This window comes from Furipterus horrens, unplaced genomic scaffold (assembly GCF_987537825.1).
Source record: "Furipterus horrens unplaced genomic scaffold, mFurHor1.1.pri manual_scaffold_3, whole genome shotgun sequence".
NCBI classification, from domain to species: domain Eukaryota; kingdom Metazoa; phylum Chordata; class Mammalia; order Chiroptera; family Furipteridae; genus Furipterus; species Furipterus horrens.
The window spans coordinates 84,882,349-84,902,433 of record NW_028327173.1 but is presented as its reverse complement, the minus strand read 5'-3'; the positions used below and the strand labels follow the sequence as shown (position 1 = coordinate 84,902,433).

The 20,085-nt window shown below is 36.8% G+C and overlaps 1 protein-coding gene and 1 non-coding gene across 2 annotated transcripts in view; one reads left to right on the top strand and one right to left on the bottom strand.

The window, feature by feature from the left end:
- The first annotated feature begins 645 nt into the window (after positions 1-645).
- HIVEP1 (HIVEP zinc finger 1) overlaps positions 646-20,085 on the top strand; it is a 157,388-nt gene continuing 137,948 nt past the window's right edge. The window contains exon 1 of the mRNA XM_090269812.1: positions 646-778. Coding sequence (XP_090125938.1) covers positions 739-778 — 40 coding nt within the window. The 5' untranslated portion in view covers positions 646-738. The remainder of the gene's footprint in view (positions 779-20,085) is intronic.
- Positions 13,322-13,447, bottom strand: LOC150015428 (small nucleolar RNA SNORA28). The gene has a single exon (XR_016510337.1). It is a non-coding gene; the product is annotated as a small nucleolar RNA SNORA28 (small nucleolar RNA).

The following is a 20,085-nucleotide window of genomic DNA, read 5'->3' as shown; positions in this document are numbered from 1 at the left end:
CTAGAAGAGGTGGCTGTCCCATGGCAGAGGTAAAGGAGCTCTGAAGGACCCTGTGTCTACAACTAAATATTCCAAACATGTGTCACTTCCACTCACAAGTCAGTAGCCATAACTGGTCACACATTTTAGCTAAACACAGGGAGGCAGAAAGCGCAGTCCTACCATTACCCTAGAAGGGGGAACTGGAATAATGGGGAACATCCACAATAGCAACTACATATGTTAAGTGAATTAACTCAGTGAAACAAGATGAATGAGACATGATCCCTGCCCCCAAAGAATTTATGAATGGGCAGACATATTCTATATAAAGCATATCCCATTTTATAGCCCGATTCTATACTTTAATTATACCTGGTTATGTTACTATAAAACAATTTAGTGAATTTTTTCATGTTTTTGATAAAGTTACAGTGAGTTTTTTCTGTTTTCTTAATGAGAAAGCCCAGATATTGGCAAAATAATGTGTCCTGTGTTTAGTTAAAATTTAGTAAATAATTTTTTGCAGCAGTCGCCAGCTTGGTTACCTTTTGTTGAGTTTAGATTAGTGTTGTGTTAAGCCATTCATTACCTTTGAAGTGTCTTTTCCCTTTGATGATAGTAAAATGTGATTTTTATTTATTTTTCTTTTTAAGCACATGGATTAATTGATGGACATTAAGTTTATGGAGCTACCTTTTTGTGACCTGCTCTTCCTACAGTTCCTAAGAAGAAAAAGGGGCCCCTGAATCAGAGAAGATGCCTCGAACTAAACAGATTCACCCCAGAAATCTAAGAGGTAAGACTTTGTATCAAAGAGAAGTCAGGTTGATGGTAAATCTTACAAAAGCTACCTGTTTGGTGACAGGAATGGCACCTTATTAGATGCTGACCTTGCTCCAAGGTGAGCTCCAGGAGTGCTATTTCCATTTTCCTTGTTCACTTCCACTTGCCTTGCACAATTCTTATCTCTTAGGAGATGCTTAATAAATATTTGTTGAGCGAATTAATTGAATTTAACAAAATTATAATGCCTTTTCAACCATTAGATGTTGGTATTAAAGTCTCAGATTTATCATCTCTTAATAGAAACTTTTTTTGGATCGAGGAATTTGAAATGAATGGTTGGATATTCTGCCAACTGGATCATCATGGACTTTTTACCCCTCCCCCATACTTCTTTTGAGATTTATTTTTGTACTACTCTATACATTAAAGAGTAACAAGAAGTGACGACAGTTGTAGTTGACACTAACTCGGATCATTATTTTCTGAACTCAGAATGAAGCTGACCTATTTTTCACAAGGAAGCAATTGGTCAAAAATATGTATATACAGTAATATACATTTTATACACAGATGCAAAAGTGAGTGTTTCCCCTTAACTGTGAAGAGATATTTTAATATTAGAAAAGTAAGCATATTTTGCCTTATTTTTTAAGAAGACTTGTATTCAAATGTGTTCTATCAGCTGGGAATAACAGTTATCTTTTATATTTAACTTTAATAGATAAGAGTGTAGCAGCATTAAGCCGTGAGCTCTTAAAGTAAATAATTCCAAATTGAGTAAAATAGCTTATGAAATATTTACTATTACAGAAAAAAATTCTCAAATACATGCAAGGTAAAAAATGATTTAAAATCCAACAGATGAATTGAAAATGTTTCTTGGTGAAATAAATTAGGCCAGTCACCATAAAGTGATAATTGAAAATGTGGTCGGTTTTGTGGTCTGCTTGAATCTGGAGGTAGAACTGTGTCCTGCCTAAGAGTACTAGAACCCTCTGGGCTTCCTCAGCCTAAGTTCAAATTGATGGATTATAGTACCAGTGTTTAATGGGGTGAGGATGTATACAGAGAACATTAAGTGTTGTTGTGTTGAAGTCTGACTTTCCAGAGTCAAAAAAAAAATTGAGTGTGTTTTTGCCTATCTCCTTAACTAGAATCTGAGCTTCAGAAAGTAGGGACTTTTTCTCATTCATGACTGTAGGCAGATCTTCCACACCCACAGGTGCCAGCTGAAGTGTTCATTCCAGTTCCCCCTTCTAGGCTCATCTGGGGCCAGGTTTTATAATTCACCCGCCCAGAGAGGGCACCTTGTTCCAATATACACAAAGTCACCCTAGGGGCCGGTGGGTGCTCTGGCTTAGCACAGTTCCTGGCAGCTAATAGGAGCCCAGATATTTGTTGAAGGAATGAATATATGATTGATCTGGAAGTATTATTCATTAGGTCATAAGTATTAAATGTTTTTTATATTTAAAGTACATATAGTTCACCCTTGAACAATTTGTATTTGAACAGTGCAGATTCATTATTTGCAGAGGATTTTTTTTCAATAAATACAGTAAATTATTTTCTCATGATTTTCTTAACATTTCTTTTCTGTCACTTACTTTATTATAAGAATATAATATGTAGTACATACAACATACAAAATGTGTTAATTGACTTTATGTGATCACTAAGGCTTCTGTCAACAGTAGGCTATTAGTGGTTAAGTTTTTGGGAAGTCAGAAGTTATTTGTGGAGTTTTGACCTTGGTGGGGTAGTGCCCCTAACCTCTGTTTTGTTCGGTGGTCAACTGCACTTTATAATTTAGAGTACATGACTGTCCTGAGAAATGTATATTTTTAGACTATATACTCTTTTCCTTTCTATATCAAACAAGTGTACAACTCAACAGATACTTGTGGAACATTTTCATGTGCCACGGTTTTAGGTGGTTAGGATAAAATGGTGATCAGACATAGATGCTGAAAGGCACACGGAATTGAGGAGGGGAAATAGGTAACCATATAACTGGGCTACTTCAGTAAGTGAAGAACAGAGGTATGGCACAGAGATAGGAGGTCATATTTTGTCTTGGTTGTGGGTGGCCATTTTGGAATTGGGCAGGATGGTGATTTAAGGAAGGAAAAGTATCATCTGAACTGGGTACTTAAGGCTCAGAAATTATCCAAGAAGCTGATAAGGCAAGGTGAGTGCATTTCATCCTGAGGTAGAAGCCATGACATAATTTGGGAAATCAAAGATACTCTTAAGTTATTCTCCATTACTAGTGCGTAAGATGTTTTACTCAGGGGAGAATGGAAAGAGGGAGAGAGGTAGGATATTGGAGTGGAAGAATTAGGAGAAATCACATTGTGAAGGTCCATCAAATCTGAGTCTAAATTTAGTATGTGCAGTTAAAAGTTGTAATAGCAAACTTGCTTGTTTTCTGAAATGGTGTTTTTAAAGTTTTCTAAGAGAAACTGAAATAAATTGGATTCCAGTCCATTAGTGAGAGTTTAGAAGGTTGCTTCACTAAGGCAGTTATGAACTCTCAGCCCACTGACTATTGGGGGGAGGGATGAAAAGGAGAGAAGAGAATAGCAAAAGGGGAAAAAACTCAAAGAAGTGAAATCTTTGGCAGAGACAACTCCCACACAGAGTAAGAAAATAGAGTGGAAATGGAAAGGGGGAAGGAGAGACTTTCTAGAATGCAGATCTTCACAAAGAGATCAAAGTAGATTAGCACAAGAATCTACTAAAGCCCTGTTGGTGAGCCCTGCAGCCTCTCCAGGCCCAGGGGCGCGGTCACCTTGACTGGGGGGTCGGAGGACTTCATGGAAGAGGTGGTATCTGAGCCAGATAGTTAACTTGTTCAACAAAGAAGAATGATGGAAAGCTGTTTCAGTTTGAAAAATGGAGTAACAAAGGCAAGAAAGTGCTAAGGTGTGACACTTTAAAAATTTCCGCTTCCTTCTAAAAATGTATTGAGGACTCTCACTAGACACAGTTTGGTGCTTAAAGCCAGGGAAACATTAGCTACTAAAATTTAAATCTTAGCATTTATTTTATATCTCACTGTGACAGTTGGAATACCATGTTTGTTTTGCTTTACTTGTGACGCGCTGCTTCGGCTTGTAGAAGACCCAGCTCATAAAGTTAGCTGTGGAACTGGGAGAGAAGAAACCAGAAGACCAGAAAGGGAGTCAGACACAGCCCAGCTTGCTGTGATGAGTGCATTGCTCATACTGCTATGCTCTCGCTAGGGGTTTTCACCTAACGCGGAGCCTCTTTTTTAGGCTTCCTTGGAAAACAGTCTGTGAAGTATTTGTCTTGTGTTTGTTAATTAGGTCAATAATAGAAGATTTATACTTAAAAAAAAAATCTCAGGTTACGTATTTTTAGGCTTTGACGGTAGCTTTAATTCTTAAAATGTAGTTTTTCTTTGATTTAATCTTTGTTCTTTAGCTGGATTTGGTAAAGTCCTATAAATGTGCAAAAGCACGAATAAACATAATGTAACTTCCTGCGCTATGAATTTTACTTCAGGAAGAGTACATATACATGTGTGTATTCACATATTGAAGTATTATACCAGTAAAAAGTGCAATATAGGGATCTGTCATGAAAGAGTATAGAGAATTTTCATGGATTTAAAATTCTGCATGCCCAGACTATGCTCCTATAAGGAGTGGAGTTTATACTTTGGATGTTAGAGGTTCTTTAGTGGAAAAGTATGAGAAGAACTGGTATGTTAAGGGCGGACATGAATTTGGGGCATAAACAAAACAGTTAGACTTGATGGGCAGTATGTTTAGTTTGTAGGAGTGCAGTTTGTTGAATTCTAGTCTCTGCACCCTCAGCCATATATAAAACCAGATAGAGCCTTTGTCTTTGGTGATGCAGGTATGTAGAATTTAACACAGACACATCCTTTGTGAGGTTGAATAAGAATATTAGAAGAGCATGAGACGAACACTTGGTGTTCAGAACAAAGACTTTGTATATTGTCCTAGGTCTCAAGGACACTATGTGGGAAACTCCAGGGTGGGGGAGCACCAGTGTGTGGTTGTAATGAGTGGAGCAGCAGGGCAGTGCCGCCCGCCCCAGCAGTCATTCCTTACTGATCATGTCTCCGCTGCCTTCCAGGTCTTTGCGTGTACTCTTGAGTAACAGACTGGAGGAGCTAGGAACTTGCAGGGGTTCCATGTCAGGCCCCTTAAGATAAAGGGCTGTTTTTGTGCTACACCAGTCGTCATTGTGGATGTGTTTCAAAGCTTTGGGGAAAGAAAAAAAGAAAATAGGTGTTACCTATATTAGTTGAATTTGGGACGAGGGTTTCAAAGACTCATTGACTTTAAGATTGGAACACAGTTGTGGAAAATACTAAATAGTAACCGTTTGAAAAACATATTTTGAGAATTTGATGTAGTTGGTTTTCATTGGTTGAATGCATTTAGCTCTTAACACAGTGCAAAAAAAAAAAAAAAGTTATTTTCTCCCACCGAGAGACAGTTTTATTATAATGAGAGAAGTAGCACTTAGAAGGGTGATCAGAACATGGCTGAGGTCCACACATGGGGTCTGTAGGAGCCTATCACCTTATAAGATGAAGTCCGAAGTCCTGAATTTAGCTAAGACATACTTGCCACAGTTTGGCCTTTTGTTTTCCAGTCTGTCTAATGAAAAATCATTGCCATTTCAGGAGCTCAGCATGCAAATCCAGCATTTCTGTGCTTGCTCTTCTTTCTGGAAAGTCTCTCTTCACCTTTTCCATTTCCACTCTCTTTTCTTACTCTGTAGAAGTTGTTTCTGCCAAAGAAGGTTTCACTTCTTCCCTGAGCTTTTACCCCCATTTGCTATTTTCTTCCCTTTTCATTCCCTCCCCCAATACAGAGTGGGCCTCCTTTGTTTGTGTCTTTGGGTGCCTTACTTGTCTTTTGATATTGATTGCATTGTAATTATTCTCCCACAGGTCTGTCATCTTTATCTGGATATAAATTATATGTCTAAAGAGCCTATTTTAGTTGTCTATCTGTGCTCAACAAAAAAATATTTGTTAGCTCTTCAGCAAACTAGAGGGTTAAAAATGATTTCTCTTCATGAAATTTGTTTACATTTGGAACCTTGAATAGCAAATGCTTCTTCCAATAATTGGTAGCCTCTGATTCGTAAACCTGTTATAATGCAGAATTTTAATTGCCTAAACAGATAAACTGAGTACAGAAAGTCCTCACTCAACATCCTCAGTAGGTTTTGCAACTTTAAATAAAACTGCGTATAATGAAACTGATTTTACCACAGGCTAAGAGTTAGGTTCCTGCAATATCTCATCAAAGTTTGATGAAACAACTTTGAACAAAACGAGGTTATTCAAGGATATGCCGTAGTTCTTATTAACTTTGTTCTACATGAGACTTATCCTTTGGATTCCTAGAGTTTACCTCTTCGGTACTTTAATTAATGTAGTCGTGGTAAAGTGTTTGGCTCTGGCTATTAGGGACTGTGAGGCCTTATACAAGCTGGATTGTTGGTTTCCTTATCTGTTAACTAGAGATAATGCATGAATATTAGAAAACAGGGCAAGTGTAAGCATTTGGCACAAAGCCTGCCTCAAAGTAAACTCTGTTATTGACAGAGTTGTCACTTTCTATAAAAAATGGCTTATATTAAACTCCTGGGTTGCATATGCTCTGCATATGCTCATGCGTAATACCTATATATTGATAAAATGTTTACCTGCATTTTGATGCTACATTAAGTACTCAACATTGATTACTAATATGTGTCTTTCTTGCCCTAACTACTCAAGGATTGCGATTTGGAAGAGAGGTCAGTGCAGAAAATAATTTGGGAAGAAAAATTCTTACCTACTCTTCTGCCTTCTTGATTTGTCTGCCTGAACTCATTCAGACCTTTCCTGATTTTTCGACAGCATTAAATGAAGTTAAATATAATATTCTGTCTGCATCTCCTTCTCTGGAAGTGATTGAGAGGTTGTCTTTGTTACCATTGAGCTGTTTTTAAAAATGTCAACGTCCTAATCACGTGGGGTTGAAATGAAGCACTCCAGTCATCATTGTTCTTTAGGTTCTGATATGGTACCTTCTCTCCATCCCCTGCTCTCTTCCTCTGTGGAGACCAGAGAAACCCAACTGGGTGTTCAGAATTAATCTAATGATTAGTAAGAATATCTTTGCATGCTATCAATGTGGGGCCCATTCCAGTGATTATTTTATAAAAGCAACGAATGAAATGTTTCCTTGTTGAGTGGGATTTTCTTACTGAATTTATGACTAATGAGCTTTAATTTCAGTGATTTTCAGATAGAATTCCAGCTGTTTATGCATTATTTTTCACATTTGAATGTTAGATTTGCAGTTCTGTGTTCACAGCCTTGAGATTTGAGAAATCAGAGAAGAACCGTATGGCTTATTTTAAAAATTGTCTACAACTGTAGCTAGAAAGGAAATAAGCAATAACTTAAAAAATAGTTTTGATGATGTAGGTAAAAAGCAGTTTGAAGTTATTAGGTGCTATCATGTAAGTAGCTGATAATCATTTTGACTAGGATAAAAATAGGAGTAAAAATTTAATATAGCAAGCTTTTTTTTCCAAATAATTATTTTCAGCTTATTTTGAGAGCTTATTTGATACGTTTTGAATGCTTATTAACCAAATGCTTTTTTCTTTTTAAAAGCAAACATAAAAGGTAATAATATGATTAATTAGAGCAATGATTTTATTTTAAAACATCTTTGCACAAAATATGTTCTGATGAGGTATGATTTTATCTCACCATAGAGTAGACAAAAGCATAATGTGCGTAAAATCCCGTCATATACATACAATTTTAAGATTTCCATTTAGAATGTAATGTAATTTGAACAGTCTGGTTTAATGTTGATTCTTGTGTTATCTGAAAAAACATTTTATGAATAAATTAAGTGTCTTATTTTTTCATTCACGTATTTAATCTTTTAAAACATTTTAACAGTATTCTTTTGCATATCAATAATCTGCCAATTACAGATGATGCTCAGATATTCTTATAAAGCACTTGATATGTGTAATACTGTTAGTCATTATTCATATTCACTATAGCACAGAAACTTATCAGATAGGCTTCTTTCTTTTTAATATTCAAGTCAGTCTTTCAGAAGGCAGATCTTGACCATTAGGTTTAAGGCTTATGCGTGCTGCAGCAATACATTAATTTTGACTTTTTTTCAACTTTAAAAAGAAAAGTTTTCAGAAGGTTCTTAGAAATTTTCTGGGATGAATTTTATTCTAGAAAATATTCCAAGGCTATGCAGCCATGCAAATATATTTTAAAAAATGTATAGTGATGACAAAGTAGTTGACTACAATGTAATTAGAATATCAGTTGCTAAGTATGAAATTGCTTTTTTGATGCAAAGCTTGACTTTTATGGTACTTTAGTGGCTATATACATATAATATTTCTGGGTGCCTATATGATTAGAATATGAATTTATTCAAATATACTTATTTTTCATTTTGAGGTGTGCTTATATGTGCTTATCTTCCAGCTCTTTTAGATTGACCAGTGAAGAAAAAGATGAGATCATCATAAAACCGCTTAATAGTTCCAAATAGACATAAATTGAACGTAAAGTTGGGGCAGTGTTTGATAATTTATATAAAAATGAACTGAGCTGATACACAGGTAGTTAAATGATGCCAGTGTAACAGAGAGTTTTCTCTTATGATACTAGTTTCTTATATGCCTCTCCAAGAGAATTACCCAGATTTTACATCTGGGAAGGACAGACCTTGGAGGTCATTTAGTTCATTTTACAGATGAGAAAGTTAGGCAGAGATGTTTAGGTGAATTGACTTTGAGCAGCTTATTTGTATCTTGTTTGAGATGGGATTTATGGAGTGGTCTTTAGAATTTTATTTTTAATCATACTGCTTTCTGTAGTATGGTTTGTTGTGGGCTGGTGGCAAGAGGAAGGTTGTGTTATATTATTTTTATGGTGATGAAAAGAGCTAAGCTATTCATAGGTGTGTGTACTGGGCAGTATTCAAAGGTGTGTGTGTGTGTGTGTGTGTGTGTGTGTGTGTGTCTGTGTTTGCATACTTGCTCATTTAATCCTAAAAACCACGTGAGATACGAACTATTATTGACCCAGTTTTATAGACATGGCAATGAGGCATGAGGAGGTTCCTAACTGTCCTCAGTCCCACAGCAGCTCCAGTGCCTTTGCTTTTAATTGTCAAGTTTATGCTTGTTAATGTTGCTAGTAGAAAGAACTCTGGTTTGTAAGTGCCTGGAGATGCTCTCCATCCCTGTTATAAATTAGAACTTGCCAAGCATAGCACATATGAGCTGAGTTTACTCAGGAGGCCAGCATTTGAAGGACTTTTTTCCCCCCACTATGTTCTTAATTGTTGGAAATCCATTTCAGAGATGTGTATGTGTGCATGACCCAAGGGTGGATTTATTGCAGGCCATCGAGGGAAAAGAGAAAAATTAGTTGTTTCACCATGTTTGCTTACATGTAGAGATGTTTTGTTTAAAATGGAGACTGGCAGTATTTAAATGTGAGTCTTAGCATAACAGTTGAAACTTTGGACATAAAGACTTTGAAACTATTTCTGGGAAAACTAATATTAAAATATTAAAATTCTAAAAAAAAGATGGAAGCATTTTATAATTTTCCTCGTACAGTAAGTACAGCAGAATATAGAAAAAGTGTACTATTTTAGATATATGTAGGCTCTTCCAGATTTCAGATTAGATACAGGGTTAATGAAGAGCTACTTTTAAGGGATTAAAGTTAGGAGATTTTATGTCTTCCATTTTAATTTATGAATAATGAACATGATAATATACTATGCTTAGAAATAAAACCTTATCCCTGCCTCCTAAGAGTTTTTAATATGTCTCCAAACACATGAAAAAGATATAAGAGCAATATAAAGCAATAGATATGTAATTTTATGTTAATATGGTACATGCAGTGTTGTATTCTCAAAGGGAAAACTGAGCAAAAAAAAAAAAACCTGAGTGGGATAAAAGCAGTCAGAAAATACATGCAAGTATTAATGTTTTCTCAATGAAAACCTGCATGAGGGAGAGTTTTGAGATGGGTTTTTAAAGAATGAAACGATAGATTGGCAGAGAAAATAAATTGTTCTGAGACTTGGGCAGAAGAAAGAATTGGGGGGATCATATGGAAGTGGTTGGGGGTCTGGTTTGCTTGATTAGAGTGGATTTCTGAATGACCTTGAAACTAAGGAAGAGGAAAGGAAACCTAGTGTTTGACATGTAGACATCTTATTTATGACAATTATAAAATTATCAAGTTGAATTCTTTTATACTAAGGTGAATATTTACCGAAGATATGTTAGAGGCTAGAGACTATCTTATAATAATTTGAAATAAAAAAACAACCTTCCCAAGGAGGATTTTTAGAGCAGTGAAACTACTCTGTATGACGCTCTAGTGGGGGATAGATGCCATTATACATTTGTCCAGACCCATAGAATGTACAACACCCCTAGTGAACCTTACTGTGAACTATGGACATTGGATGATAATGACATTTCGATGTATGTTCATCAGTTTTAACAAATGTACCACTCTGGTGGGAGGTGTTGATAGTGGGGGAGGCCATGCATGTGTTAGGGGAGGAGATACGTAAGAAGTCTCTTGTACATTCCTCTCTCTTGTGCTGTGAACCTAAAACTGCCCCCCCAATAACGTGTATTTAAAAAAAAAATCAGTAACACCTTCATGTTAAATCATGCTTTGTTGATATCCAGGAAATAGGATGGTAGGTTGAAAGAATGAGGCAGTTTCTCCTTCGCTTTTCTCTTTTTTAAATTTCAGAAAATCATCTTCATGTGTATGAACAAGGCAGCAAAAGAGTACTATATGACCTTGAGCAAATAACTTGAACTTAGTTTCTTGTTGAGAACAAGGCCTAGGTGTGAGTAGGGGTTCGGGGGTAGGGTTATGTTGTTCTGTAATTTCCTTTTTAACTTTAATAGCTATTATTCTAGGGCAAGGTCAGCAAACTACAATCTACTGGTTGAATCCAATCTGCCCCCTGTTTTTGTAAAACCATTTTATTGAAATGCAGCGATGCCCATCATTTGCATGTTGTCTACTACTGCTTTCGAGCTGTGTGCTGTAGAGGTGGAGTTGAGTAGTTGCAATTGGCTCGCAAAGCCTAGAATATTAACTTCTAGCTCTTCACTGAAAGTTTACTGACCTCTGTCTAGGAATAGAGGAGAGTTGGAGTATTTATTTAGAAATGCCTTTATGTTTGCGAATAAGGAAGAATGTTTCATCTTTCCCATAGAAGATACTGTAGGAATGAGTTATAAGGGAACCTAGAGCTACTGGGTTAGTATTTGGGATCTGCAGCCTGCCAAGCATGACAAGGGGATTCGTATTTGTTTGGGAAGCAGGCCCTATCTTGTGGGTCTAAGGGGAAGAGAGAGCCTTAGAGCTTGAGTTGGTCTCGCCAGAAAAATTCACTTGTTCTTGATGTTCCAATGCCAGGATTGTGGGTCTCCACCCAAAGGCCTACATATGTTGTCAGGGAGCTTGGTGTTGGAGATAGAATGCTGTCCTTTTTCTAATTATATTGTCTCCATTAGTCACCTCTATACTTAACTCACAGTGACAGAAAAATGTTGTAAGTAATGATTTACAATGCTGTACACCAAACATCTTGTGAAGGATTGCTCTTCGGAAAACTGGAGCCATCTTTTGAGAGGAGCACCTTCTGAAAAATGCTCCCTAAGCGGCATCCTGCCACTGTGCATCTTTGTGTGTGTGTAGGTGTGATTTCTGTAAAGGTTTATCAAGGGCACTGTGGTTGTCTCACCTCCCAGAACTCCCTGCTAAAACTTGGCTAGTAACTTGGTTTCTTGCTTGCCCCTAACAAGACTTCAGCCCAGGTTGGCAGAACCTCCGGCCTTTGTGTGTTTTTGCTGATGGAATTGCTACTTGATGGGACAAGCAGAAATGCCATAGGCTTGTGCTGTGCTGATCTTACCTGAAGTTCAGTCCTTTTCATGAAGAAGCACGTCTTGGTTTGTGTATGGCTTTGGTTGATTACCAGAGTGCTGAACTGGTTGTTTTTGAGTTTTGTCTAGTTTAAGTTGTATTTTAGAGAGAAGATTTGTCATTCTCTTTGTTTTGCCATTGCTACATTTTCTCTGAAGTTGTTCTAAGCATCCCCAAGGTGGCAGGCACTGTCTTGAGCCCTGAGAACATCAAATTGCACAATGTATTTTGGCAGTCTTCTTACTTAGGACTGCTCATAGAAACCCATCACTTTGGCTGAAAATCTAGTGATTACTGTTTAAAAGAAACAAAGTGAGATGTTTGTGCTTTTAGGGTACGTTGCAGCCATTATTGTTATTTTAAATCCATACTACTCATACAAATATTAGCCCACTGATAACTCTTTTTTTTTTTAACTGCATTTTGGTCATTTTTTAAAAAGGACTTTATATTTTAGAGAGAAGAGAAGAGAGGGAAAGAAACATTGATGTGTATGTGAGACATACATAAATAAGTTGCCTCTTGCACACCCCCAACTGGGGACCTGGCCCACAACCTAGGCGTGTGCCCTGACTGGGAATCGAGCTGATGATCTTTTGGTTCACAGGCTGGCATTCAACCCACTGAGCCACACCAGCCAGGGCAGCCCACTGATAACTTTTAAATCTAAGCTACTGTCACTGAAAATGTGGTTTAGTTGGGGGACAAAAAGCAAGGGGTTTGGAGTTGTGGAATTGGGATTGAATCTTGATACTGTGACCAACTAGATCTGTCATTTATGGAAAGTTATTTGATCCTGCGAGTCTGTTAACTCACCTTAAATTGAGAATGATATCTACCTGGTGACTGTGAAGAGTAAATACAACATAGATACAATATCTGGCATGTAGTAGGCATTCAGTAGATGGTAGTGTACGCACCCAACACATTGTGGTTGGGAATATAATTTGCCAACGTTTTCTTTATCAGATTCTCTACTTCTTACTTATATTTACTTTTAAGTTTTCGTTTCATTCTATACAATAATGTTGGTACTTTATACAGTAATTGAAGCATATACTGTATTTTTGTCATAGTACATTTTGGTTCAGTGCTCTTTTCCAGATACCCACATGTTTCCAATATCTTCTACTGATTTTCTTTTTAAAATCTAAATTTTATGTGCTTGTAGGTGATGAACTTTTTATGGCCACTTTATGGTGTATGAGCTCATATTTACAGTAGATCCTAGAATAAAGTCATTTTGTTAGAACATTGATGAGATGCTATAGGGACTTAATTCTTGTTTATATCAATTAGCCTATGGTAACATTGGTTTTGTTATTGATTCGTTATTTCACTTCAAGTTTCAGAACCTGTTGATAACTTTAAGTGAGGATTTACTGTGTATAAGATTGTCTTATGGGAAGCCCTATAAAATGAAAGAAGATAGTTCATTATCTTCATAATTCAGGACATGATTGGAAGGGTCAAAACAAGGTCTGTAGTAGAGATAATTACTTTTATTTTTTTAAAAAAAACACTGTTTGAGTCTTTATAATGGCTTGTCTCATCGAGAAGAGAGCACTGGAGTAGGTTAGATTTTGTTGCTCTAGCGAGCTCACATTGTGTCAGACAGTTTTGATCATCTGCCACAGAGTGTCACTTGAAATAGAGAGAAAGACTTTTGTAGGAAATTTTTTTGGATCTTGCTGGACTAGAGCTCACTCTGTTCAACCTCAGAGGCTGTCTCATATTTATTTATTTATTTATTAGCCTTCCGAGGACATGTTTCCATCGATTTTTTTTTTTTTTTTTAGAGAGAGAGAGAAGGCGGGGAGAGAAAGAGGAGAGAGAGCAGAGCTACAGAGAGAAAGAGAGAGAGAGAGGAGAGAAAGGACAGAGAAAATGTGATGTGAGGAAGAAACATTGCTTGGTTTCTTCCTGTATTGTGCCACAAACAGGGATTAAACCCACAACCTAGGTGTGTGCCCAGATTAGGAATTGAACCAGCAACCCTTTGGTGCATAGACAATGCTCCAATTGAGCCATGTGGCCAGGGCTGTCCCCTGATATTTAAGTTAATATAGAGGAACTGTTACATTTGGTTGCTTCAGGTTTTAATGTCATATTTGGTTTTAGAGAGGATATGATTGGACTATGACACGTTAAGATCCTCTTAATAACCATACTTTAATATGATTTTTAGAACTGAGAAGTTAACATTTTCTCTTAACATTTACTTAACTTTAGCCAAGTACCTTATGCCAGAATATTTTATAATGCTTTTTATTAAATTTAAAAAATTAAATTTCTAGACACTGCCTCTTCTTTTTGGAAGCCTTTAATTTCTTCTGAACAATGTTTGTTGTGGACACTGTGTTTATTAAGAGTAATTCTTGAAAATAAATACTTGATAGCTATAAATTTCACAATATTGACATTGCAGAATCTAGACACACAGGAAACCAGGATTCAGAGTTCCTTTGCTGTGAAGTGGAATCAGAAAGTTTCTGGTCACGTGGGTGATGAAATTATGCAGACATATTATATGCAGTCACCTGGCACTTGGAGTTTCAGCCCTGTGCTGCCTGCAATAATGTCCAATTTAACAACTCATGCATTCCTTTAACAAGCACAACCAAAGTTCTATAGTAAAATAATGGATTTTGTAAACATTAAATGGCCTTTGAGCACATTCATTTGTTGCAATAATGAAGTGTGGGGTTATAATATGAATGTCATTTTTATGAAAATACTGATATAAGTGTGTTTCTTGAGATGGGTCTATAGCAGGTTTATAAAAATGATTACTTTCCCCCCTTAGGCTTTAAAAAACCATATTTTTGGCAACAGTACCTATGATAAATTTTTTAGGAGAGTTTTATTAAATGAAATAAGATTTTAGACTTTTTATTTTGTGTAGATCAGATGTTTTTTCTAGTGTGCTCAGGAAAACCATGCAAGGCGCCATGCCCTTTGAGTTCCATGCAGGATGCCAAAGTGACTCTGGCAGAAATGCCAGCCTCCAAGGCCTTGCTGTTCAATAGGCGTGGTAAGACAAGTGCGAAGTGGTAAGTGCCATTTTATTGCATAAAACCTACACAAACACACACATACACACATAATATTTCTTATTTCCTTTTATGATGGGAGCCTTAAAGAGAGGAAGGAGGAATTCAATGGTGAGAGACTTGGCTAAGAAGAGTAGCTTGGATATTTGGTGTAGTTTCTCCACTTGAGGGTTGGGCCAGGATCCATGTGGCATCTGACCTGACCAGTCACTGGAAAAGCCCTGTAAGTGCAGGATCTCAACAAAAATATCCTGGAAAAACACACTAGTAAGCTCAGGGGCTGGACATGTTAGATTTGGGAAAAATACCATTTGTGTGAATCAAGACCTTGCTACCAAATGTATGAAGAACTACTGACACCTCATGGATGTTGGTATTATTATTTTTAGTTATATAAAGTATGTAAGCCTATATAGCAGGGTCTATCTGTATATAAATACATACACTTCTGTGGTCTTGGTTGAGATTGACCTGCGAGATTACCCTGTCAGTAAGAGCTGTTCATCATGTTTTCATGTTGTTTGAAAAATAAAGCTGGAGTATGTCCAGTTGAACAGCTAAATTTTTCCAAAAGTATCTATATTTATTCTATAGAATTCTGCCAATAGGACTTATACATACATAAACATATCCATGAACAGCGAAGGATCATTTAAAAACAGTGTTGGGCCCTGGCTGATGTAGCTCAGTTACTTGGGCGTTGTCCCGTGAACCAGAAGATCAAGACTTCTGTTCCTAGTCAGGGCACATGCCTAGGTTATGGGTTTGGTTCTTACTCAGGGCATGTACAAAAGGCAACCAATCAGTGTTCCTTTTCCACGTCCATGTTTCACTCAGTCTTTTTCGCCTTCCCCTCCCCTCCCTCAAAAAAAAAAAAAAAAAAAAAAGGAAAAGAGAAGAAAAGAAACAAAAAAATTGAAAACAATGTTGGGATTAATTGAGTAGGTGTTTGGGGGGTGAAGGACTGAAATTTCACCCCACAAATCAAACTAAATGTTAAGAAGTAGATATATAGGAAATCAAAATATAGAGAAAAAGGTAGAAAATGTACAAGAACATTCAGATCCCTGGAGAGATTACACTCTCAGGCTTAGAGAATTAGAATGCAGATATAAAAATGTATCTCACAGCTGATAGACAAAGTTAATATTAAAACAATAGCTTATTCTAATATGTAAGAAGTGATAATAAGTAAATAGACAAAGAAAATTATAAATGATCAAATAATATGTGGAAAAATTACTGTCGGTAATAAAATGTGAAAATGGGAACAGTGTGGAGATAATTTTTATTTACCAGTGCATTTGATACTTATTTTAATAACCCAGTTCTGCTGAGGTTGTGGAACAGATGTAGTCATTTCTTGTTGATGGCATGGTGGAGCTTTATACCTGAGTATTAATATTACACTCATTTAAATAAACCTCTTTATCCAGATGCTTATTTCTTGAAATTTATCCCAAAGAAATTACTAGAGGCAAAATGATATTTGCCCAGAGAGATTTATTTTAGTGTTTTCTTTAATAGTAAAATAGTGTGACTTGAATGCTCTTTAAGTTAGGATAGAAAATTGATCCTCTGTACCAACAGACTTTTAAAATGATAGTTTTTGAGATCCTCTGGAAGCAGGGAAAATGATCGCTGAATGTAAAATATAGTGTAGTATAGAATATACTCATATGGTCTTTGTAGAAATGCTTTTGTTAGCGTGATGGCATATGAGAATTTTAAATTATTTCAGGCATTGATTGAGCATTGTTAAGTGACTCTCTAGTTTAGTTCATCAGGCTGTGTTGGGCACAGCCCAGGGATGTGAAGCTTCTTAGGTGGTTCTGTATGATGGTGCAGATGGACACTTAAACAGCTAACACCATTTTAAGAGTGGCTCTCCAGAGAAGAGGATGTGTGAGCTTGGAGAATGATTGGGAGTTGGGCAGGTCATCCGGGAGGATCTTCTGAGCAGGGTCAACAGTGCAAATAAAGGCATTATGTGTGAGTCGTGGGGGGAGGGGTGTGTGTGTGTAGTTTACAAGCACAAGTTCCCAGGGTGAACTTAGTGAGGAGTCCTTTAGGGGCACTGAGTGGGGGTGGGAGGTAGTGGGCACGTTGTGTATGTCATTGGAAGGATGGAAGAAGACTGCCTCATTTTCATCTCATGCGGCTTTTCTTCTTTCAGAGTACAGTATACATTATTTGTCTGGTTAGTTTTGCTTCATTCTCATAATTATTGAACATTTTTGGTTGTCTGGCTATTCATCAAATACAAATGAAGTGCACAGAATCAAAACATACTTGTCTGTGTAAATTTCTTTCTGTATTTGCTATTGTGGTCATTCATATATTGATTAGTGATGATATTCTTGAGACTGTGTGTGAAGCACTGGCAAAAATTAAATTTTCTAACTCCTGATTCCTGAAACTATAGTTCCTTCTGCATTTTATTGTTGAGCTGTAGGTTGTGGCCGAATATAAACATACAGGGTAGGGTAAAAGTAGGTTTACAGAAGTGAGTATGTGGAACACAGAGTTTATTCTTATATTATTTATTATTGTATTATTTTCCATATGAACAACTATAAAACTACTTTTATGTGGTTGGAAAACAAGTTTTATTGGGTATTAAAGGAAGATATTCTGTGTATGTAATAGGTTGTAGTAGTGAGTGTTTTAATTCTTCAACATTATAAAATCTAAATGATAAATTCTACCATTTTTTTTAAAGCATCCTGTGTAGAAACAATTAAGGAACATGGTATATCTCTTAGAACACTAATGTATGCAAAGTCACTGTTTTAATATTTGATCTGTCGATGATAGAAGGCAAATAACAGTAGTTGGTAGGTGCTATATTAGATATCATGTAATGCTTTCATAAGGAATCATATCACAGTTTCTCAAATGTATTTTTTAATTTTTGAGAACTGTGTTTTGGTGTAATTGGTTTTCTTTTTTTATCGTATGTGTTTTAGGCATTTAAAAGCACTCTTTGAAGAGGTCCATAGATTATAGAGACATTATATAGCATACACAAAAAGTTAAGAACATTGCACCCCCACCCACCCCATCCCCCAAACCACAAAGCTGGGAGAGGAACAGACAAGGAATGAACAAATACAGTTTTGAATTTTACTCTGTTTCTTATGAACTCTAGGGATAAGGCATTTCACTTCTGAGCTTCATTGTCTATGCTGTAAAATGACTTTGATAGATCCATCGCTGGTTTGTGATGAGGATTAAAACAAATGCTCTATTTAATATACTTAGCAGGGTAACTGGCATATAGAATAAGTGTTGTTACCTCTGGGTCCTAACTCTTATTAGAAACTAGTTGTTTGTCCTTGGGCAAATTATTTCTCATTTCTTGCTCTTTGTCATGTATTTATCTGAACTAAAAAGATCTAGACTTGTTTATTTCTATTTCAGTTATAAAAATTCTGAGATTATTTTGAAAATTAGGCTTGTGCCCTGGCCAGATGGCTCAGTTGGTTGAAATGTGGTCCAGTGCATCAAAAGATTGCGGATTTGATTCCCAGTTAGGGCACATACCTCAGTTGTGGGTTTAATCCCTGGTTGGGGTGCATACAGAAGGAAGGAGGTTGGTTGATGTTTCTTTCTTACACAGATGTTTCTCTTTTTCTCTCTCTCTCCTTTCTTTCTCTCTCTCTCCCTCCTTCTCCCTCTTCAAATCAATGAAAATATCCTCAGATAAGAACTAAGGAAAAGAAAAAACAAAATTAATGTTTTCTTTTTCAAATTGTAATGCTCAGTCAGGTGTGCCAAGGGAGCATTGATGTATTTGTCCTCAAGTGGCCACTCCTAAAGGGAAGGACACACGCACGGACCTCTATATTGTTGATTAAAGACATGCATGTATCCACAGGCATTGTCCTTTGTTTCTATGACATCTAGCTTTTCTTTACCAGTTTTCTTTCATTAAATGTCTGCCAGTCACTTTTGGTTGGAACTATACCTATTATCTCAAATAACAACTAGAGCCATATGGAAGCTACCCTGGTAAACAGGCTTCTTTGGGCTGGCTTGTAGGAATCCTGCTTCAATTCTAATAACAATATTCTTGAATTTGTCTGCCTCTTACCTTCACTTCCAGTATCTCTTTAAATCTCATTTGGTCCATTGGCTCCAGTTTGGTAAGAAGGCTGCAGAATTGGTTTATTAAGGCTGGGAGGCTTAGAATAAGTGGAAACTTGTGATTACAAAGAATAGAACTTAGAGAAGCAATTCATTAGAAGATATTGGATAGCTCACACAATGGCCAACACGGATATACATCTGTTTTTGAGGCAGGTAGGAAGCTGTGTGTGCAGCCAGAACATGTGAGGTCATGGCAAGGAACACTCCTGGATCTTGGGCAGCATATGGTGGGAGCACCAACCCTTCAAGTGCCCTGCTGCGATACAGTGTGCATGAGCATTCAGTGGTTGCCTGACCACACCCTCTGGCCAGATGTCAGGGAGGGTGAGCATCTGGCCTTGTGGCTCTGGGGAAAGGAAGGAGGGCCTGGTTGCCCACCAGGACTCAGCCAGTGATGGATTTTCCACTGTGGAGTAAGGATTCAGATGCTGGGCAGCTAAGAGGAAATAAAAACAAAAAGAAAGATAACTGTTTTCTATCGCTGGATCCAGGAGTTGCTGAAAGTACTTAATTATTTGTTTGTTGAGTGTGCACCTGCTGTGAGTATGCAGGCACTTGCCTGCTTCTGGAGAGGGGGGGGCCCAGGCCTTTTATCAGCATCCTCAAGGGATTTTTGATCCAAGAAGACCTAAGAAATGCTCTGTAATAAAGAGATTTAACTGTGTTTGAGTCTTTGCTTTTCCACCAGGTGGTGCAAATCTTTTATGATGTTCACAGAAGATAATCCTTTTAAAAGATAAACATTTAAAATAAAATCACTTTTTCTCTTTAAGAATTTAGTTCTACCACACAGCAAAGGATCATTGATCTGATTCTTGCCTTATTTGTCTTTCATACAGAAATATTTGGATTTATATAACTTCTAGAATGTTGACTGTTGATTTAAATTATCCGTAGATTTTTGAGATTATAACACGGTATTTTGTTTGCTCTTTCTAGAGGGAAGCTGTGACAACTGGGAAAACGTAGTATTAATATGGTTAATATACTGATTGTTTCATGTTTTTTATGAAGCAAGAAGCATTCAATTTTTCTAACTTTTTGCTCAATACAGCAGACTTGTATGAATTAAATTTTTGA